Source organism: Oculina patagonica, chromosome 6 (genome assembly GCF_052425735.1).
Source record: "Oculina patagonica isolate OP01 chromosome 6, crgOcupat, whole genome shotgun sequence".
NCBI lineage: Eukaryota > Metazoa > Cnidaria > Anthozoa > Scleractinia > Oculinidae > Oculina > Oculina patagonica.
The window spans coordinates 7,450,430-7,473,912 of NC_135763.1; the positions used below are offsets into that span (position 1 = coordinate 7,450,430).

Below are 23,483 nucleotides of genomic sequence, written 5' to 3' on the forward strand. Positions count from 1 at the left end.
AGTCAATGCCAATAAAAGTCCCTCCTAATTCACATGTTACGCATTTGCTGATAATGAAGCGCTTTTGATTTTCAGTAAGATCGTATCATAGGTAAAGGTAAAGGTAAACTTTATTTATGCAGGGTGGCCCATTCAGCACAGTGGCTGGTATCCGGAGGGGCCCTGCTAAATACAATTTATAAAAATATAATATATCTAAAATTTAAAAATAGTTATAAAAATAGAGTTAAAACTTATGTCTAATACTTGAAATAGTTATATAAAAGAGAGTTTAAAAACTGAAACGGATTACAAGCAAGTAATCAAAAGAGTCGGAAGTAATCAAAGGAGTCGGAAATCAAAAGAGTCGTAAGGTCCTCGGAAATACTCTGATACGTTTTCGACCACAAAACGTTTTCAATCCTTAATGAAATGTTTGAGAAAAACAGACGACCCCTGGCCAAAAACCACACCTGAACATTCTAAAACACATGGAAACCAACAAGAAACCGATTAACCAAATGCAAGGCTGATTGTCCGAACAGCCTTGCATTTGATTATCGTTTTACTCTATATTGCTGATCCTGATCTACGCCAAGATCCGGCTTCACTTTGCTTCTGTTTAATTTGTACAAGTGGGCCTTGCATTATTTTGGTACCGTTAACAAGAAACCACTCAGACGTTCTTTCACTGGGCAACATAGTGGCGCATTTTCTTAGGTGTAAAGTTCTACTTCTTTAGGTTATTTTATATAACTGGTCTCTTGTAACCCTTCCTCTATTGACTCTATCGCTTATAACTGACTTTCTTTATGCACATCTTATACGTATGCGCTTGGACGTGCTTTCGACCTTTACGGACCTCTTCCAGATTTGGCAGTGGTAGTCGTATGGTCGCTGTATAATGTTCTTTAGAATGTTCCAGATTTCCTGTAAGAGATCCGAAGCACTCGAATGCTCTTCGTAAACAATCGCGCGAGATCGACAGATAGTCCACACTAACAAAAAAAATGTAAAATTAAGGTGAGGTAAAACTAACTACTTTCTGTCAAAATTTGAACCGAAAGCTGAGAAATAGGTAAGATGTTATACGAAAGTTAAGAAATGGCTGAGATCTTAACTGATAACTAATATCCAGCACCCCACCCTACCCTTAAGTTGAATTTTTACCTGGCACATAAATTAAAAAAAATGTCGTTTCTTTCTTTTAGCAAAGTTTGAAAAGAACTTGTTAACGATGTGCAAGTGGATCTATTTATCGCTGCTAGCGATTCTCTTATCAGTATGGAAATTAAAAGGTAAGATGTTAGATGATAAAATCATTTGAGACGAAAACATTCCTGCGGCATGAAATACTTATAATTGTCATGACATGTATAAACATGGAAATATTTTGTTTACAGTAAAAGGTAGATACAGTAGGTAAAAATCGGACGAACGTCGTAAAATGCCGGTTATACCTTTCTGGGCTTAGAATTTTGTCAGGGGTTTTGGCTTGGCTGTTTACAGTTGAGTTTATTTCTGAGCGGGCTTATCAGTAACGTCATATAAAAACCGTTTCGCTAACATGCAGCGTTTTAAAGTATCTCATGAGCGATGTATTGCAAAAGCCACTCAGATGAAAAGATGTATATAATTGATGTGTACTTTGTTTGCAAACTTGTTTATTGTCCATTTTACATTGAACTGCAATGTTCTATGAGGACGTTACTGGGTTGACATGGACATTTTGAATGGAAGGGAGATTATATCCAGGGGGACTAATAATCGGAATAGGACGGGTATAACCGACATTGACGGATTAAACATTTAAAAGTCGGTTTTATAAATTAGATAGGGCTTTCATATGTCTAGCAGTAAGAGAAATTGTCTACTTGGCGCCGAGTTTGGATTTTTTTCCGCTGCGAAAAAAAAAAAACATAAAAACATTGCAATTTTGATTGGACCAACGACCTTGCTTACAAAACATAAAAAAAACATCACATGTACAAGGAGTAATCTGGAACAATTAAACTTCTACTTCTTAACAAACTGTTCGTTATTTTTGTTTTCGAGTTATTTGCCTTTTGCAACAGCCTAAACAATATCACGTTTCTCATAACAGTTTGATTTCTTTTATCTTACAAGTGTTGCTATTTCTTTTTTTAATTATAACGACATATCTGACATTATCGCATTCTATTTAACAGTTGTGTATTGCACACAATGCGACTTTGACTTAGACTTAGACGCCAGAAGGACCATTCACTTCGATTCATTGGGGAAGGATCGGCGGTTCTGTGCAAGAAGACCGTATTGCAGCTGTGTTATCACGGCCTTACCGGAACATCATATCCGGTTAAAATTTGTGATTTTCAATCTGGCGAACTATTATAACATTTACGGTGATTTGACACAAGACTGGCTTTACGTATATAATGGTAATTCATCACACCTGAATACGTTATTGGGGAGTTTTACCGGAACAAAGCAATCATTCGCAGTGCAGTCAAGTGGCCGTTTTATGATGATCCAGTTGAAAAGGGATGGCTGGTCTCGCACTATCTTCAAAGCCTCTTACAATTACAGCACAACAAAAGGTAAGCAGTGTTTATCGTCGTACAGAGGGTTTATTTCAGAGGTTGAAACTGTTACATTCCTACACTTATCAATTTAACTGTCAGACGGACGTTTGAACATCTTTGAGAGAAGCTTTAGTTGACGAACCTTATATTTTACACAGTTGCTTTTTTATCCTTTAAAAAACGCTTTGCACAAGGATCGGTAGAAGAGACGGAAATTTCTAAGAATAAGTGAGGTAAAGTTGCAGACAATTTGGATAGTTTTATGTGATAGGGAGGGAGAATAAATTATTTTTTGTTACTTTGAACTTGATTTATTTCCTGTTATCTTCATTGAAGTCATCGGCTTCTTAGTAAAATTCTGCTAGTATACTAATGCAAATGCTGTAATCTGATTGGCTCGGCTACTGTACAGTAAAGGGGCGGATCCAGGGGGGAGTGTATTGTGTGGCTAGCCATTCTCGATCCAGCAAAAACTAAAATAAATACAATGAAAAGGAAGTAAGGATAATGACACTTAGTAACGTGTAAAATTGTTGATATTGTTAGCTCAGACAAGGTTAAAATATTTGCTAACATCCACTCCTTCCATAACAAGCCTGGGGCTAAAATAAAATAATCAACAAAATATTTGTAAACAGCCACCCCCTTCGAAAAATTCTGGATCCGCCCCTGTACTATCAGCCATTGGTTTGCAGTGGCTGAAAGTCGTCAAGAGAATGGCGAAATTTTCTTGTTTCTCGTAAGTTTTGATAGAACGCCTAGAAATATAATTGGAAAAGACTAAAAGAAGGAAATTTACAGTCAAAACGTCAAAATTTACCGAAGGAACGGATTAGTTTCAAACCACAATTCAGTCCGCGAACGATTTCATAAAGCGCGAAGTTCAATGTTACTTCAAATGTGAAAAATAACTGCATGTGTCATTAGAAATTGTTATCTAGAGGGAAATGAGTTAGAAACAATAAGATTATTTTCTCTTGATTCTATTTAAACAATAGAGTGTATCTGTCGAGGAACTGTCGGCTGATAGTTGCCCCGCAGAAAATTGATGTTCTTAAAACAAATATTAGCCCGAGAAGCGTAGCTTCGAGGGCTAATATGCTAGTTTTAAGAACATCAAATTCCCAAGGGGCAACTATCAGACCGATAGTTCCGAGACAGAAACACTCTATTGTCTTTATTGTTTACCACTAACTTTTTTTCCGAGCGCCCATACAAAAACGAGCATCGTGAATTAGTTTTTACTTTTTAGGATAAAAATCTCAATTGAAAGCCGAAATTTAACACACGAAACAAAACCAGACAAGAAACCCACTAAATGTAGTGAATTTGGTTGGGTTTTTTTGTCTGCAGGCTCGCTTGTTTACAAAAAAAAGTCACGAGCGGGCACTATCGATCCGGGCATTTTTCTTCTGCGGGCACCATTTTAACAATAGTGTTTCTGTCGAGGAAACACTATTGTTGATGTTCTTAACACTATTGTTGATGTTCTTAAAACAAATATTAGCCCGAGAAGGGAAGCTACGAGGGCAAATATGCTAGTTTTAAGAACATCAAATTTCCAAGGGGCAACTATCAGACCGATAGTTCCGAGACAGAAACACTCTATTGTCTTTATTGTTCACCACTAAATTTTCTTCCGCGCACACATACAAAAACGAGCATCGTAAATTATTTTTACTTTTCAGGATAAAAAAACTCAATTGAAAGCCGAAATTTAACAAACGAAACAAAACCAGACAAGAAACCCACTAAATGCAGTGAATTTGGTTGGGTTTTTTGTCTGCAGGCAGCTTGTTTACAAAAAAAAAGGCACGGGCGGGCACTATCGATCCGGGCATTTTTCTTCGGCGGGGCACTATGGGCTGATAGTGCCCTCCGGCGGACGGGCACTATCGCGTCACGTGATCAATTTAAACCAATCAGAATCGGAGAAAATTTAGTGGTGAACTATAAGGGCTGAAAGTGCCCTCCGGTGGACGAACACTATCGCGTCACGTGATCAATTAAAACCAATCAAAATCGGAGAAAATTTAGTGGTGAATTATAAGGGCTGATAGTGCCCTCCGGTGTACGAACACCCCCCTATCGCGTCACGTGATCAATTTAAACCAATCTGAATCGGAGAAAATTTCAGTGGTGAACTATAAGAGGTGATAGCTGATTCGGCCATCGGCCTCAACTATACATCACCTCATAGAAATCTCGAGCTCATCTAATTGTTAAATAATATACGAAACAGACTTTTATAATTAAGAAGCTGGCTGTGTAAGATCGGACCAGTCAATTTTTAGCGGAAAATGAAAATCTTTTATTTTCTTTACGAAAGTTAAACATCCCGTGCCACACACAATTTAACAAATCGTTAACGTCACATCGTGCATTATTGAGTTAAGGATGAACGCGGGAGGTTGCTAGACAAGAAAGAACTAAGAGTCGCTCGAGGCGACTCTATATTGTTAAGTGTTTGACAAACCTCCCAAGTGCATCCAGTTTGTTTCCCATCAAGGGGAACATCGAAGGGAAACAAACTCACTGTTTCCCGCGGGACAGTCATTAAATGTTTTGTTATACCCCCTAACTGAAATTAAACGCTTTGTTGTCTTCATTTGTTCATCACTAAATTTTCCTTCGGTGAAAACTACATAAATTTATTCACTGAAATTGTTAACACTGCGCGATACTTCAAGCTTTCCAATTTGCATTGAGATGTTTTCTTCTTTGAGCCAAATGAAATTTTTGTATGTACAAAACATTTATATCTTAACTGTTGACTCCCGAGTACGAAAAAACACGATGACTAAAAGTTTACCATTTATCCACAACTTTGAATGGCTTTGCGTTGATTCCAGGACTTGATACCGTGGTTTCCTGATCACATGCAAGATCAAAGGTTCAACCTGTTGTCGCCCTAGGGAGTTAGTGAGTTTTCTTCGCCCTAGGGAGTTATACAGTTTTGACGCGCGTCACGTGATATGCTCTCTTCCATGCAGTAGAAAACTGCATTTCAGTTGGGGGTATAACAAATCTTGATAGTTCACGCTGTGGCGTTTACCTTTTTTTGTAGCACAATTTTATGCGCTTTACTGCAGTTTCTCTGTATTAAAACTGCGCGGGCAAAAGTTACTCTCTCAATTCAGAATTGAACTTTGAATTGGATTCTGAATTCTGAATTTTTGAATTTAAAGTAACATGTGTAGTACTCACCAAAAAAGAGGTAAATCTTTTTAATAGGTGATTTTTTTTTCTGTCTATATCTTTCTCAGGTCGTTTTCTTCTGGTCAGATTTTTCTCATTTTTCTTTCTTCGCTTGCATCACTTCCTTGATCTTCTTCCTCCATCTTTCCTTTTGCAGGATAATTCTTTATATTTTTTGTATCCTTTTTGGGGGTAAATGATTCGTTAATCCACCAAGACAGAACAGAGATGCTTGAAGAGTTCGCGGAGCAATAATAAATTTGAGGTTCGAAACGCGCTCAAAGCGGAGGAAAAAAACCGTTGATAAAACAAAGTGTTGTACAAAGTTGTCTTGTGTGGAAAAATAATTAAAAAATGTTGATCAAAAACATAAAATGCTAAAAGTCGAGAAAAACCAGAATGTCAATCAAGAAAGACAAGAATAAAATGTTGAACCAAAAATAATGTTTTGTCGTCTTTGCGCGTTCGAATCACAAATCTTCAAACTTTTTGAAAATAGGTCAAATAAAAAAAAAATAGAAAAAAGGTGACCAAAAAAAAGAAAAACATAAAAATGAGGTCTGCTGAAAATAAAAGATGTGGACTGAAAATAAAAGATGTGGAAAAGGTGCTAATGTCAACGTCTCTGAAGAAGAAAAATAACAGAAGATTGAAATTAAAAAAAACAAACAAACAAACAAAACCAATAACAAAGAAGGGACGACGCGGTAAGGGACATGAAGCAGTGGTGGCGCAGTGGCGAGAATGCTCGCCTCCCACCGATATCTCCTGGGTTCGATTCCCAGACGCGGCGTCATATGTGTGTTGAGTTTGTTGTTGGTTCTCGTCATTGCTTCCCGTTATCCTGATTCTGGAAGCCGGTGCACCAAGAGTGTTTAGAGAAGTGGAAGAAAACGAACTAAGAAAAGCACGAAAAAGGATCCGTTTTGTCCCCAACGCTGCAACCCGTTCGAAGGTGCACGTGGGACATGCCTTTCTGTTGTTTTTTTGTATTTGAGGCGGTTCGAGGGCCGTAGTGCAATGGACCCCCTTCCATTCACTACAGAAAAGAAAACAACAGAAACAAACGGGAATGAACCGCCAAAGGTGAGAGGGCACCCTCATACGAGGCCGGCCCGCCAACTTCGCCAGGGAGTCGAACCCCGCCTCACCTACAGGATAAAAAGACTGGATAAAAGACGCGAGAGGAAAAGCAATACGAAAGACCAAAAGAGAAAAGAGAACATGGTTAAAAACTCAATTCCAATTTGGCTAAAAATGCGACAAACAATTTCAAAAGACAAAAAGAAAGAAGAATTGGGTTAAAAATATCAATTTCGTAATTTGGCTAAAAAAGTAACAAACAATTTCAATTTCGTAATTTGACTAGAAAAGTAACAAACATTTCCCAATGCAGAATGCAACCTTATTTAGGTTTCCGCACAGATCATCTCACAACGTCCGCTAAGACCAACCAATTAACATCCAAATAAGGACCGAAACCACACAGTGGAGCCCACGAGAAGGAATAGCTTGAATAACTTAAAAAAGATACAAGAAAAAAGTGTCCAGACGGGAAAAAACCGAATACGAGTGACAAAGGACCTGGGAAATGTTTAGAGACATGGAGATGCTAAAAGGAAAGTCCCAAAGGCCTCCCATGCAGGATGCAACGATGTTCAGGCTTCCCTACTGATCTTCCGACAACGTCCACGAGGACCAACCAATTAAACGTCCCAATTAAGGCGACCGAGAGCACCCACCAATTCATAAGCAAACGGAAGAAACAGCTTAAATAACCTGAAAAAGAGGCAAGAAAAAAGTTCCGAAAGCAAGTGACAAAGAACCAGGAAGATGTTTAGAGACATAGAGATGCTTAAAGGAAAGTTCCAAAGGTCTCCATGCAGGATGCGACAACGTTTAGGATTCCCTACTGAACTTCCGACAACGTCCACGAGGACCAACCAATTAACCGTCCGAAAAGGACCCAACACGCACAGTACATCCAATTAAGGCGACCGCGCGAACCAACCAATTTACAACCAATTATTCAACCAATTAAAACGTGTGAGTAAAAAACTAAAAAGACAAAGAGACTAAAAGGCGAGGGAAAAAAACCCCATCTGAAACAGTTCCAATGGCACCGTTCGCACCCCATTGGCGATTGAAATAACGACGACGACGCTCAGAGATGAAACGCTTGAAGAGCAAGGGAAGATAAAAACGGACTCTAGACTTCAAACATGCCAGGAGCCGAAGGGCGCCCGGTCGCTCCGAGCGAAAGCGGAAATCATTCCGCTGACACCAAATGAGAAACTTACAGACATTTAAAAGATAAGCAAAGACCCTGGGCACGCAGCGGAATTCGTCCCTGCCAAAACCAAAGAGCACATGACGCACCTCAATGGACGGAGCCAAAGGAGATGCTCGTGTTAAAAGTGACTGGATCCAAGAGATGCCACTCTGGGCAAGCGGGCAGTCGAAGAAAAGGTGCCTAAGACTCTCGGTGTGATGACCACAAAAACAAGCCAGGGGAAAGTCGTAGCCGAAGGAAACTAAACGCTCGGCGGTGTACAGGACCCCGTGAGCAATCTTCCAACTAAGATCAATGACTTGCCTATCAAGAGGCAAGAGAAAAAGGGAGCTCCAGGTGGAAAGCCAGTCAATGTTAGGAAAAAACGGGCGAAATTTGACAACACAATGCGGAGTGCACGGGTTGAAAGACAGAAGGAGCTGGTAACACTGCTTGCAGGTGATAACATTGACCGGAATAGGACTAGCAGAAGAAGATGCAATGACAAGACCATTCGGAGATCCAGAGCCGTCAAGCGCGCGCCAAGCTTTCAACAAGGCCGCGTAAAAGGGGGGCAAAACATCCGGGTCAAAACTAAACGGGTCCGAAAAAACCTGCATAGGCGAAGCATTAAAATGGGAATAAAACCAAAAAGACATCAGGCCAACCCAACCACTCGGGGAGGACGCAAAACGCTTGCTCCATTGGACCAAGAGGGACTGCACTTTAAAACCGGTAGAGACGACGGAAAAGCCACCATTCTCTCTAGCATGGATGACCACATTCCGAGCAACCAAATCCCTCTTTCCACTCCAGAAAAACTTGAAGACAAGCGAAGCAAGCTCAGACTGGGCCCAGGGGGGCATGTGGACCAAGGAGGCCACATACCACACCCTAGACAGAGCTAAAGCGTTGGAAACCAGAGCCTTGCCACCAAAAGAAAGGGATCTCGAACGCCAGGAGCTCAAACACTTTTCAACCGCCTCAATACGAGGAAGCCAATTTGAGTCGTCCAAGAGGCCATTGCCAATGAAGACACCCAACACCTTGATTTTAACAGAGGTCCACTGAATGGCAACGGGCGCATCGGTGCGACCGCGCCACGCCCCCAGCCACAAACCTTCACACTTGGAGAGATTCAACTTCGAACCAGTGCCTTTCTCAAAACGGTCGTAGGTGAAGAAGACTGCACCAGTGGCATCGTCAGACAAGGAAATGACGGATGTGTCGTCGGCATATAGAGAAAGCACAGGAAGAGGCTCAGGGACCCAAGGGAGCCTGAGACCAACAATGGAGGGATGCGCACGCAAATTCGCGGCCAACACCTCCATGGTAACAACATAAAGCAAAGGCGACAAGGGGCAACCCTGGCGCACACCACGCGATTGCCAGAAAGGTCTACTAGTGTAGCCGTTAATGAGGACAGCGCTTCGAACATTAGTGTGCAAAAGCCGAACCCAAGATACAAAAGACGGTCCAAAACCCATGTGTCTAAGTGTAGAAAGGAGAAAACCCCAGTCGACTCTGTCTAAGGCCTTTTCCTGGTCAAGGGCAAGAATTGCGGCCGGTACATTAAATTCATTGGCATAATGGGCGACGTCACTGAGTAAGGCAACATTTTCACCGATGTAACGGCCCCTAACACCACAAGTTTGATCGGGATGGATAACCAAATGCAACACTTTCAAAAGGCGACCAGCCAGCGCACGGGCACACAGTTTGTAATCTACGTTTAACAAGCTGATGGGCCGCCAGTTTTTATGGAGAAGTCTATCTCCCTTCTTGAAGATGAGTGATATTAAAGCAACTCTCTGAGAGGAAGGTAAAAGACCAGCATCAAAGGAAGCATTCATGACCTCAACAAGGTCAGAACCAAGAATATCCCAAAAAGCAACGTAAAATTCCATCGGCAGGCCGTCCGAACCAGGCGACTTGCCTCTCGCCATACCACCAAGGGCAACACGGACCTCACTAACCGAAAGGTGACCCTCACAGACAGGCACTTGATCAGCGGGCAAAGACAATGTGACTTTCGACAAAAGGTCTGCTTGAATTTCGGAGTCCGTATCACAAGCAGAAAAGAGAGAAGAGTAGAAAGTCCTCCAGGAATCACAAATCCCATCCAAATCAGAAACAGTTGAACCATCCGGGTTCTTCATTGCCCCGATCCAGTCCAGGGCACCCCTCTTCTTTTCCAGCCTGAGAAAGTATCTCGATGAGGACTCTCCTTCCTCAGCCCACTTAACTCTGGACCTAACTTTGGCCCCCTGGGCGGCAGAAAGATCCAAGTCAGCAATTTTAGACAACACATTATGGTAGATAGGCAGAAGGGACACAGTTCCATAATCAATTTTCATTTTGAGATGGTCGGCTAAAGCGACAAGGACAGACCTAGAAACATTTTGGTTTTTGGCTCTCTTCTTTGAGAAATCAATAGCAATACCCTTTATTCGCTCCTTACCACGATCCCACCAAGAGAGGAGGGAGTCAAAGGAGTTCTTCCTGAGCTTCCAACCGCACCAGAAAGTCTTAACAGAGTCCACAAAGTCCGCATCAGAAAGGATGGAAGTATTGAGCTTCCACCTACCAGGCCCACGAGGGATCGGATCCGGAATAACACACTCAAGAGCAACAGCCGAGTGGTCCGAGTAAGGACAAGACAAGATGTCACAGGACTCGACTAAATGAAGCCAAGTGAGCGGACAACCAAAAAGATCAATGCGCGAGGAAAGCGAACCATCAGGCTTGAGCCAAGTGAAGGCCACAAATGAGGGATGTAAATGACGCCACACATCAGCAACACAACAATTGTTGAAGAAAGACGCAAGAGCAACGGAGCTCTCGCGAGAAATGTCAGACACATTTGAACCACGCCGATCCAAAGCCCGATCAAAAACAGCGTTAAAGTCACCCCCAATTAAAGTAGGAACGGAAAGATCAATTTTAGATGCATAAAAATCATAAAACACATCCCTCTCGGGGTTACGGTTCGGCGCGTAAACACAAGCGACACCAAAGGAAGAACCATTATGTTTGAAATGGGCCAAAACAAACCTTCCATCGGTATCAAAAGAAAAACTCGAGATCGTAAACACCGACCTGTACAAGATGACCGACCCACAAGAACGGGTGGTTCCAGGGGAGGACACAGTCAGGAAACCATAGGGGGAAAACCAGGAGTCACACTCGCTGCAAGTGGAGACATGAGTCTCTTGCAGTAAAACAAAATCAACATTAAGGTGGCTAAGCCACTGCAACAGAGACATCCGCTTGTTCGGGTCACGTAACCCGTTCACATTTAGAGTCAAAAACTTGAACGTAAGAGCAGGATGAAATAAATACAAAGGAACTACTTGCGTCTGACGGGTGGCCTAGAGTTCGCCACAGCCGGCAAAGACACATGAACACCAGGCTTATGCGAAGACTTGCTAACACCAGCTTGAGAGGCTGGCCTTCTTCGAAGTAACCTGTCAACAACACTCGATTTTTCAACAATTCTAGGGTCCCTAGGACCCTGATCAATGTCAGAAGACTCCAAACCAATTCGGGGGTCCCTAGGACCGTGATCAATGTCAGGAGACTCCAAAGACTCCAGGCTATCGATATCGTTATATCATTATCGACTTCAACGATCTCAGGACGTAAAATACTTTGACTATTTTGGCTTGAAGGATCAGAACCATTCTCCAAAGAAACACCACCAGAGGACTCCGTGGAGTCGACTCGCTGCCCACAAGTTAAGTGGTACGCCTCCTCAGCAGTAGAAAGCGGGGGGGGAGAGTCCTGAACGGAGGAAACAACATCACGGGACGGGGGAACAGAAGCAACACCCTCAGCATTTCCCTGGGAACCAGGCTGAGGGGACACGACCATAGAAACACCATCATCCGAAGGCATACTAGCATCATCAACAACACGGGGAACAGTGTCATTCCCATCGGGGAAAAGGCTGACACCGGAAACACCAACAGCGTCCGAGGATGCAACAGAACCCCCGGACGCAGCAGATCGGGAAGACATGATCAACCAACCCTCGGCTCTATCAGCCCTATCACGCTCACGCTCCTCTGCGTTAATTTCTGGGGGATCATTTTCATCCGCATCACCAGAACCAGATGCACGAGAATTAGAACCCCAAGGGTTTTTACACTGGCGGGCAAAGTGCCCCGATTGCCCACATTTACGACACTTGTCTTTATTCGGGCAGTTGGCAGATTTATGACCTTGAACGGCACACAAGTTACAGACGAGCGGCTGCCCGCGGTACCAAATGCGACACGCATAACCATTAATAGTGACAAAGCGAGGTAAGGTTTCCGAAAGGACAACGCTTACAAGACGGGTACCAGTATACACATTGGGGTTGCCGACGTAAGACTGGCACCTCACGTTTCGAACTTCACCAAAATCACTAAAAACCTCCTTAATGGCGTCATGATCCTCCTCATAAGGGTAATCAAAGAGGTGAACCAAGGTGGAGGGAGGTCCACCACCAAGAACAGCACAGTACATGCCAAAGAGATGAACACCGGAGTTCCTCTTTGCAGCGTCAAAATTGTCTGGGTTATCAAAAGTAACCCTAATGATATCATATCCAATTTGGCACGCAACAACACCGCGCGAAAAGACCCTCACAACCTCCTGCATAATTTCATCTTTAGATTTATCAGTCAGTTTCCTGCCCATCTGGACATTTAAGGTCTTGGGAAGCCGCATATTAAGGGCTTCCTTCTTAAATACAACAAGATATTTGTTTCAAACTAAATTAAATTCCTTTCTTCAATAGTTATTGTTTCTTAGATACTATTCACAAAATATTTCAAAGTTTATTTTCTTTCCTAAATAATATTTCCTTAAATAGTTTTTCAAACAAAACAACAGATTGTTTTTCAAATTAGATACACTTAAACTAAATTCCTTCTTTAAGTAATACTGAAAACTAGTTATTGTTTCTTAGGTAATATTCAAACTAAGTTAATTTTTCTTTCCTAAATAATATCTCCTTAGGTAATTTTGTTTCCTAAGGCAATATTTCACTAAGTATTTCAAACTAAATACACTTAATTAATTTTCTTTTAAAGTAATATTTCTTCAATACAATTAAACGTTTATTAAAGCAATTTTCACTAGTTATTTCTCTACAATTAATTTTCTTCAATTAGTTATTACTAAAGTAATTTCCTTATATATTTCACTCAAACAATTCTTAGCTAACAATTGAGAGAGAAAAAAGCAAGCAAATAGAAAAAAGAAGGAAAAACGACCAAAGGCCCAAGAAAGCGGTCAAAAAGACCAGCCAAAAACACACAAGCAAAAACCGGCCCCGAAAGTGACTGCAAAAACACGCCAAAAAAAGCGGCCAAAAAGACCGGCAAAAAACACACAAGCAAAAATCGGTCCCGAAAGTGACCGCAAAAAGCGAAAAAAGAAGGCCAAAAAGCCTCCCGAAAAACACGAGGGAAAAAACGGTCTAAAAAGCAGACCGTAAAAAGCTTGCCGCAAAAAACAGCCAGAAAAAAACACACAGAATCAACAAAAAGCTGGGTAACAGCAACCCAACCAAGAGTGCAAAAGGCAAAAAGCCGGATGGGCAATGGAGCCCAACCGCACGGAAGAAAGACGAAAAAGGGTTCAAAGAACCCAAAAGACTGGCTTACCCCAAGTTACGGCAAAGAACGCCGAGCATGTGTCCTTGGGAGGGTCACCAGTAGAAATTTGGACAAGAAATCAGGACGTAATTATACTTTACCAAATCCTGACCACAAACGACTTGAACTCTTGTACAGCACGTCTTCTAGGAAACAGCGGCACACCACAAGGCTCCGGGAGAAAGAAGAACACAACTAGTAACCATATGGGTTTTTCGTCCTGTCTGGCACTACCCGAACGGATCGGAGAATGTTTCGGCCTCATTCAGGACGCAGATTCGCGTAGACGCCATTGGTATAGGAAGGACGGAGACAAAAATACCAAGATAACATGTTTGTTGTTACGATCCCATACAAATATTTTGTAATATTAAACGTTAAACATTATTAGCTTTAAACGGCAGAGGAAGTCGAGCGACACCTTTCCTTCTGGGTAGAAGAAGGAGAAGGCCGGTTCCGAGATATCTACAATATTGAAACCAGTGGAACAGAAACTGTCTATCTAGGATACTATCAAAAAGACGATGTACTGGAGTACGGATGGTTTAAGAGAGCTGTTAAAAAAGCCATTTATATCTGAACTCACAAAACTTTCCTAAATGCGCACAGAGGCAGATATTAATTACCGCCCGTATGTAACAGCGTTCTGGAAAGCGGACCGAATCGAATTGAGCGGTGAACTGAGTCGAACTAAAAAAAATCAGACCGGCTTGATAGATTTGCTCTGCAGGTAGGGTTTAAAATCAGCCCTAGCAAGACAGAAGGTTTGCTTGTGAACATCACAGCACCATTGCCAATCAAGATTGGACAGTTGCACCTTGCGATGACTAAATGCTTCACCTATTTGGAAATTACACACTGCAGTAGAGAGGGAACCGACCTGGAAAACCGACTGATGATTAGTAAAGCTGAGGAGCCTCCACAAAATTGCGACCTTTGTGGAGGAGCTTTAAGTCAAGCCCAAGGCACAAGCAGAAAGATCTACCAAGCTTGTGAACTCTCCGCGCTACTGTCTTTGGATCTGATTGTTGAAAAACGATTATGTACGATCTAAAAAAGCTTAAGGTTAAACAGAAAACCATCGCCATATTAAACAAATAAATATGAACGTAAATTGTAAACGAAACTTTATCCCGCCTGAGCTCTCGGTACAAGATTATAAATGTTTCTCCGCGAGGGAAGGAGGGCTACATTCCTATACCTTTGATATCTGTTTAATGGTCCTTCGTTTCTTTCATATGTCACGATTTGCTTGCAGAAAGACCAAAAACAATTGTTCCATCGCCAGTTGTGAGGACAGTACCAGGTCATTTCCTGTGGTGTTCTGCTGAGGGGTTTCCACCCATTAACATGACGTTGCTTCGGCACTATACATCTTTGGCTAATGGAGTTGGAATGGTAATGGAAAAAGCAGACAAGGAAGACAACTACACCTGTTTTGCTAGGAATGAGGCTGGCACTGACTCTAAAGAGTTCCCAGTAACATTTGTGGGTGAGTCTCTCCTGTTGTTTTTTTTAGAAGCCATACCTAAAATTTACAGAAGTGAGCTCCTTCCTTTGATGATACAAATTTATAAATAGTGTGCTATTGTGCACTGTACGGTAGGGTGCGGTTAGTGTGATGCAGTATAGTGTGTTGATCCGGTGTGATGCGGTGTGCTGTAGAGTGCTGCACGTGTGCGGTGAGATGCGGTACGGTGTGGTGTGGTGTGGTGCAGTTTGGGGTAGTGTGGCTTGGTGTAGTGTGGCTCGGTGTGGTGTGGTGTGCTTCGGTGTGGTGTGATGTGATGAGTATGGTTTTTTGTGTTGCGGGGTGGTGCGGTGCGGTGCGGTGCGGTGCGGTGCGGTGTGCCATGAGTTGTGGTGCGGTGCGGTACGGTGAGTGTCGTGCATGTGGAATGGTGTGCTATGGTTGTTGTGGTTTGGTGTGCTGCGGAACTTTGTGGGGCAGTGTGGTGTGGTGAGTTGTGTTGTGGTGTGATGTGGTGTACTGTGCGTCGCAACGGGTGTGGTGAGGTGCGGCAGGTAAAGGCGTAGTTGAGTGTGGTGCGGTGTGGAATTGTTTGCTGCGGTACGGTGCAGTGTGGTGAGTGTGTGCGTGTGGGGTTGGGTGCGATGTCGTTCAATATGGTTCGGCTCGGCAGTTTGTGGTTTAGCGTGTTGTAACGCAGTGTGGTGTGGTGAGGTGTGGTGTGGTGTGCGGTAGTTTCTATGAAGGAATTTAAAAATATGCCAAGTGTGCACAATGGCTTATAATGTTGTAATCAGTAATGCATGCGACTGAAACAAACTGATATATTTTTGTTACACAGGCTCAATATCATCTGTTTTAACATTGCCTTGTTTTTATAAGGCGATAGTAACCCTCATAATTTTTAAGTAGAGAATCTACTTTAATCCGAATGCTAGCGCTGTTATACATGGATATTTTTCAGGTTGCGAGAATGTTTGCTCTGGCGATGGCAGAGTTGATGAAAAAGACCAAGTTAACAATGACTATAAGTTGCACGAATATCGGTTCAACGATTGACCTATTCAAATGCCTTCCGACAACAGCGACAAAGTTGTAAGATTTTGCTATTCTTTATAATATAATTTCCTCTGTTTTGGTGTCTGTCTGTCTGTCTGTCTGTCTGTCTGTCTGTCTGTCTGTCTGTCTCTCTTTGTTTCTGTCTACAAAAACTTCTTTTAAAGCCAGTTTAAATAAACAATTTTTATGTGACAAATTTATGCTCGTGTAGACGAGGGAAGTTGGCCAATTTTTATGTGACAAATATATTTGCTGAGAAGCTGGCGTGTTAGCTTTAAAGTGACAAATAAAAGCAGTCACATACAAAAAATTGCTCGTGTAGACGACTCGTCACATAAAATGTAGCAAATATTGCGTTAGCACATATTTGGTGAAAACTAACCGCAAGAAAACCGGAGTAAAGGTTAATCGCAAGCAATCCGGAGAGAAAGTTTGAGTCCCGAGCTCGAGACCTGAGCTCGAGTCCTGGCTCGGCATTTAGGCATCCTCTTTTATTAGAAATTTATACGAACTTACACTAACGTTTCTGAAAAGAAGGGGCCATTATTTGACTCAAAGGGGGGGGGGATTAATTTTAAAAAACGGTTGATTATTAATGGAAATACGGTTAAAATAGTATATGATTGTAAATGTGAATTAAGCATAGGATACTAAATTTTATCTCTCTCATGCACATTTTCAAATGGAAACAGGTCTTTACAAAGGAATAAGATCAGCAACCTTCCCACGGGTGCATTTCGTCATATGGCTGCGCTTAGAGTCCTGTAAGTTTATATAGATTAAGTCATAGAAAGAGCAACGTATGGAAAACGCGCAGCGAACGAGTGACGAATTTTTGCAGCGAGGGAATGAAACTTATTTTAATTATACATAACAAAAAAAAAACATTGTAAAATCTTTAAGCGTTTTTCAATTTACAATCTGTCATACAAGGCAGCGCGAACAAAACAAAGCTGAAAAATGCACGTTGATTTTCTTTACATAACATCGCTTTTCCGGAAAAACCGCTAGAAATCGAAACTGAGCAGGAAAAAATAGTGGCATGAAACTCTCCTAGATAGAAGATTTATTTAAATAAACACACTGATGCGTTACAAGGAAACTTTGCCACAAGCGAATCAAATAAATACGCTGGCGACTACTTTTGAACAAAACTATGTTATTACGACGACATAACTCAAACACATTCAAATATGCAATTTATCTTACCATGGCGCTCGAATATCCTTTGAAAGCTTGCGGATGGGTTGTAAATTCCGAAGAACTAAAAATGAACGAGCGAACTTAAAATATCAGTGAAATCTACACAAATTAGCTAACCAAAATGACACAAAGAATACAAAGTATCTGAATATGCCTGCAAAATGTCTACAATTTATTGCAATAAATCATCGTAAAGTGTTCACATTTTCTTTGTAAAATCAACATGTAAAAACAAAAGTGTGTAGAGATCATAGCTCATAAATTCAAATAACCTCTACAAAAAGCGAAAAAATAAGTGCTTAATGTACATAACTATTGTGCATGCTTTAAATATCTGTAAAATATAACGCAACTAAAATCGTGACAGGGTAAGTGGGAGGTACTCAAACCCACCGTTATCTTGATTGTATGTATTTTGTAGTTTTATTTTAAAGTAATAAATAAAGTTTAAGCTGAGTTGAAGTTGTGACAAGAACAAAGCACGCAAATAACAATGTGGCTTGATGAGGGGGGGGGGGGGGGGAGGGGGCAGCAATGTGGCAGGTTAAGCAAGATTTTAAGTAATGTACGCAAAATACCTCACTTATTCCTCCCAATAATGTTGGAGTAAAATAAAAATATTGTAAGATTTTTCCTTACTGGCTGGATCGGACAAGATTAAGGCAAGAGTATATCATGAGATGGCAGCAAGACCGACACAACAAACGCTAAAAACTTAAGGGAAGTCGCTACGCAGACTTAACCGAACCACAAGGAGCTTACAAAGTTAATGATGTATACCTAATTGTCACTGCCCTTCACCAATGGAGGGAGGGTGGGTAAAACTAGATTATTACAATTTTAACTCTTTCGTGCAAAAGCTGCCAGAACAATACCCTGGGATATTTTTCTGCTGCTTTTGCAGCAGGACAATGCCTCAAAGTTCAGCCAAAAGATAAAGTTGTATTATAAACGAATCAAAGTGGCTATGAGCCGCTGAACTCTGAAAGTGACTATGAAACGAGAATATAAAACCGAGAACTTTGAAACATAAAGTTTGCCTAAAACAAGTCAAGTTTTGAACCGATAAGTTCAATCCCGGTATCTTAAAAACTATCTTTGTACTGATATGTATAACATCAACTTTTGTAACGGAAGCTCCAGCTTAATTTCCACACTTTTGCATTCGAGGTAAACTTCGACTACCAGCCTAATATATTTAAACTGTCATTAACTTAATTCAACCCGAAATCAAATCACTTTAACCCTATTCGGACCGGGCTTTTTTGGACCTTCTCTGACCGGGGGGGGGGGGGGTAACTTCCAGAATATTTAAGTAATCACAATGAAACTTATAGGATATATAGTATGTCTGAAAATCTTTCCTTTGGTATACGTCACGTAGGGTGATGACGTCACATCACGTGACAATTACATCATGACGTCAAAACAGGCGCCATCTTGGATCCGCCACCTTGGATTTCAAACTTTTTCCAAAATGCTAAAAAACCAAACAAAATTAGTACAAAGTAATTAAAATAAAAAAAAAATTTTTATAAAAAAAAAAAAAAAAAAAAAATTTTATAATAAAATTTTTTTTTTTATAAAAAAAAAAAAAAAAAAAAAAATTTGAAAAAAAAACTCTCCCAATATCCCTCCCCCGGGGTTGTCTCTTCTCTCCCACCCACCACCCCCCCAACAAAAAAATTACAAAAAAAAAAAAAAAAAAAAAAAAGAAAAAAAAGGGCAATAAAAAAAAAAAAAAAGTTATAAGAGTTCAAAGTCAGCGCGGGCCTCAAAAGCCCCCTCCCCCCCCCCCCCCGGGTCTGAATAGGGTTAACACTCCTGCGAAAGTTTGCCACGACTTCGGTACTGGCAGAACTCACTTAAGCCTGCTATGGTGCTGTTCATAACTGATTATCACCAAACAATTATGTTGTCGCGATGTAGTGTGATGGATGAGCTTCTGGACTTGTAATTCAAAATAGAAAGGGAAGTTGTGGGTTCGAATCGTTATCGGGAAACTTTTTTCTCCTTCATTTTTTTGTCCTCTTCTCTCTTTCTTTTTCTGTTTGTTTCGCTACGAATATACCATTTATTGTACCGTTGTCTGCATTTTAGAAACCATTTACTGAGACGCAAGCATTACCGAAGTCGTTGTTTGATCTTTTTGAATTTTGGACGATACAATCTTATCAATATTCTTGACATGAAGAACTTAACGTTTACTTTTTATTTACGTCACGTGACTCAGAAACGAATGTTACCGGTTGGGGACTTCGGATATAGGGTACAGAAAGTAAAGTTCAATTGATCATTTCTGTGTGTAGTTCTCTTAGTTTCTAAGAGTTCTTCAAGAAATATAATTGTATTTATGTACTCGTTGAATGAGAATCGCTTAAGTAAACGAATAGGTCGCGTGTCATAATAAATAATTTAATACCTTCTAATGCAAAATAAAAAGAAAACAAGTGGCAGCTTACAAGGCAGACATACAGTGCTATTATGCAGTTCGACAGTTAAACAATATTTGTTTAAATTTTTGCTGAATAACCTTACCCCATTTCAAAAACGTATTAAGTGACGTCACAGACAAAGGTTGGACCAATAAAAATTATATATGTTTGATTTCCTATTAAACTAGTGAAACAGAGGTCAGGTTAATTTTGAAGACTGACTAATGCTGTGTTCACACTAGGCCGAAAAAAAAGTAGTGTGATCGCGATGAAAACATGTTTCGCTATGAAAAGTGTTCACATCAGACTGCACATTGCGCGAATCATGATCGAAACATGTTAATTCTAGATCTGAGCATGATTAAACAACAACACGAGGTAGTTTCAATCATGATCAGACGAAACGCGTTAGACAGAATGACGGACATGCGGAGAGGAGGCAAACCGATTAGTTGATTTTTTTTTTTGCCTTAAGTTGATTTTCTATTGCCTTTGAGTTAATTTGCCATAACGCAGATATTCTCTTTTGCAATAACGCAGATTTTCCTTTGTCGTCAATCAGTGATTTTATATTGCCGTGCGTTGAGTTGCCTTTGCTGTGAATTAGTTTTCGTTTGTTGTGAGGTGATTTTCTTTTGCCGTGAGTTGATTTGCTTTTCTTACAGTGAGTAATTCTCTTTTGCCGTGAGTTGATTTTCTCTTACTGTAAGCTGAGTTTGTTTTACCCTGAGATGATTTTCTTTCGTCATAAGTTGATTTTCTTCATTTGCCGTAAATTGATTCTCTTTTGCGTTGAGTAAATTTTCTTTTGCCGAAATTTTATTTCTTTTTGGAGCGGGTTTATTGTCTTTTGCTCGGTTCATGAGCTGATTTTTTGGCGTGAGTTTTATATATAAGTTTATTTTCTTTTGCCGTGATTGATTTTCTTTTGCGGTGAGTTAATATTCTTTTACCATGAATTGAATACCTTTTTTTCCGTTAGTCGGTATTCAATTTATTCTATGGGCCACCGTACTTTAAATATTTTGTACGCTTAGTTACCACAGTAAATATATTATTGTAAATTCCTGTAAATAATGAATAACTGGGAAGCTCCGATTTTAGGCTTGATTAAATCTGTACCGATTTAAATTTTTTTGCGAGTTGTTTTCTTTTGCCGTAAATCAATTTTGTTCTGCTTTAAGATAATTGTCCCGTGAGCAAATTTTGCTGTGCTGTAAGACAATACCATAATTTTTATGTCGCTTAAAAACCAGAATGGAAAGTTAACACTATTAAAGTTAACACGTAAATTCTACAATAATAAAAATATAATTAAGTGGGGTGCTTCGCTATTGGGCTTGCATTATTCTAAATACTACTCTTACGCCATACTTACGCTATTCGAAATACTTGCAATAATGGAAATACTGCGCAAAAATTAATTTAACTTAATTAACTATAACGTTCATGATTTAATTAGTCCTGAATCCGAATCTTATGTACTTTAGTGACATAAAAAACAACCGAATTTAAGGCATCCGCTACAATAAGTTTATTTTAGAAGATTTGTTTTTGCTGCGACTCATTCCGATTTATTCATTGTTTTTTTCTCTATTTTTTAACAGAGATCTACAGCTGAATGAAATCAGTAGTATATCTTTAGACGCCTTTGCTGACGTGAAGGGACTTAATACGCTGTATGTTAATTTATAAATGTAACTACATCAATCGCAAGTCCCTAATGTCGCCTTTCACCAAGATTAACGCTTAAAGTTTAGCCTTCATAAACGCTTTAAGTTTTCTCCCCCAAGCAAATTATGCTAAGTAATTGGTTGCATTTGCCATTTAGATACAACAAAATCAAGAAATTTGTACGCCCTATTTAAGTACATCCTTACTCCCTGATTCGTGAAGGAATCCACAGTATCACAATAAAACAAATACGGTAAACAGGAACAAAGGTTGCTTTTCCTGGAATGACCAAGAGTATTAAGTAATTTTAAATAACTCAGTTTTCTTTCACTTTCTTATTATTAGGTCTGGATAAGGCAGGTGTTATTAATATAAGTGAACGTGGACAATTAACAAAAAGAATAACATCTGGATGATTTTGTTGTTCGTATTTTGTTTTTTCTCCTAGAAACTTACAAAACAACCGTATTCAGAATTTAACAGCAGATATTTTCTCACCTCTCCTGGCCTTGCAAACGCTGTAAGTACGTCAAAATTAACAATCGCTTTTAACGAAGAAGCCAGCCAACTTCAAAGAAGTCAGCAAATTTTGATAACTCAGTTTTCTTTCACTTTCTTATTTATTAGGACTAGGATTAGGCAGGGATCAGTAAGTAAACGTGGAAAAGTAAACAGAAATAACATCTGGATGGTTTTTGATTGTTTGAATGTTTGTTTTCTCCTAGAAACGTAAAAGACAATCAAATTCAGAATTTAACAGCCGAAATTTTCTCTTCTCTCATGGGTTTGCGAGTGCTGTAAGTACATCAAAAATCGTTTTGAACGTAGAAGCCAGCCAATTTCAAATTATTGATTTTCTTTTCCTGTAAATAAAAAGTTTAATAGTTCCTCCCCGAATTATTGCACATTGATTAAAATAAATCGGATCAAGGTGTAATGATTTGCACGGTAATTTGTTAAAAAGCCTGAGATGATAACGTTTAATTGCCATCCAAAGCTTTACGTGAAAGTGCTAAAATTGGGTATCTTCAGAAGCTTACAATGTATCTTGGTATGTCGGATGCACAGATACAATTAGCGCGAACATCCTTAATATGTTGTTAGTCAATTGTGATTTTGTGCTTTTAATGTAATGTATAAAAATGAAAAGAAAAAGATGCACGCACCGTTAAATATCAGTGACAAGTTGGGGTCGCATTTCACATCTGCCGAATTTAATACCCGAATTTGAAGAGTCGCAGTTAATTCATGAGCGAGTTTCATTCTCGTTACCATAGTCCTTTTCGCGTCTCTTAGCCGGTGGGTCTTGGCACGAGTAACGAAGGGCTCTGAAGACAAAGGGAATTCAAATAGTTTCAAAGTTTTTGATTGGCTGTTTAAAAACAAGGCTTGAACAGAAGTCAAAATGTTCGCGCCCATTGCGTACACGAAATTATAAACAGCCGTATTTTCGAAATGGAAGACATGAAGAATTTCGGAGAATATTCTCCCAAACTAATAGCGTTCAACCTGTTACTACTTTCTCCATCCTGGAGTCTCGTTTTTTTTTTCAAAACCCAAGCCCTTGATGCAGAATGGAAAAGCGCGTTTTAAACATGTGTATTTGAGAAAAACAAGAAAAACAATCGCACCCGATTCCGCCATTTTGTTTCTGCCGATCCGCTCATAGCATTTAGGAAAAAATGAAGAATTGTGAGTTAAACATAATTTAAATCATTTTGTTTAATTTATGCATTCGATTCGACACATGTCAAGTTCGTCGTATAAAGCGACTGTCGAACCTCTGTCAAATATTCGACTTGCCCAGTCGACGATGCAACAGAAGTTGCATTTAATCGATTGAAACGTCGAAATTTGCAACATTTAATTCCTGAATTAGATTCGGCAAACGCGAAATTCGACGTATAAACCGAGCCTAAACTCAGGCGGACTACTGCCTCGTCCCCAGGCGTCCTTCTCCTTGGTCGTGCACGGTTCGCT

General features: G+C 40.2%; 2 protein-coding genes across 2 annotated transcripts; one reads left to right on the plus strand and one right to left on the minus strand.

Annotated features, from left to right (window-relative positions):
• The first annotated feature begins 2,228 nt into the window (after positions 1 to 2,228).
• On the plus strand, positions 2,229 to 22,304 carry LOC144656262 (uncharacterized). The gene is made up of 7 exons (XM_078516497.1): positions 2,229 to 2,558; positions 14,920 to 15,153; positions 16,097 to 16,227; positions 16,884 to 16,955; positions 21,437 to 21,508; positions 21,952 to 22,023; positions 22,229 to 22,304. The coding sequence occupies exons 3-7, from the start codon at positions 16,106 to 16,108 to the stop codon at positions 22,302 to 22,304; spliced, it is 414 nt and encodes a 137-aa protein (XP_078372623.1). The 5' UTR covers positions 2,229 to 2,558; positions 14,920 to 15,153; positions 16,097 to 16,105.
• LOC144656140 (uncharacterized) lies at positions 7,727 to 8,879 on the minus strand. Its single transcript, XM_078516367.1, has one exon. It carries the CDS (start codon positions 8,877 to 8,879, stop codon positions 7,800 to 7,802), a length of 1,080 nt encoding a protein of 359 aa, XP_078372493.1. The 3' UTR covers positions 7,727 to 7,799.
• Positions 22,305 to 23,483: the final 1,179 nt, after the last annotated feature.

What these genes read in the sequence shown, in the direction of transcription:
- LOC144656262 (XM_078516497.1), top strand. Translation starts at nt 16,106, where the DNA reads ATGTTTGCTCTGGCGATGGCAGAGTTGATGAAAAAGACCAAGTTAACA. An exon ending in GTGAAGGGACTTAATACGCT is followed by an intron (nt 21,509 to 21,951) that starts GTATGTTAATTT and finishes TTTTTCTCCTAG; the next exon opens with AAACTTACAAAACAACCGTA. An exon ending in CTCCTGGCCTTGCAAACGCT is followed by an intron (nt 22,024 to 22,228) that starts GTAAGTACGTCA and finishes GTTTTCTCCTAG; the next exon opens with AAACGTAAAAGACAATCAAA.
- LOC144656140 (XM_078516367.1), bottom strand. Translation starts at nt 8,879, where the DNA reads ATGCCCCCCTGGGCCCAGTCTGAGCTTGCTTCGCTTGTCTTCAAGTTT.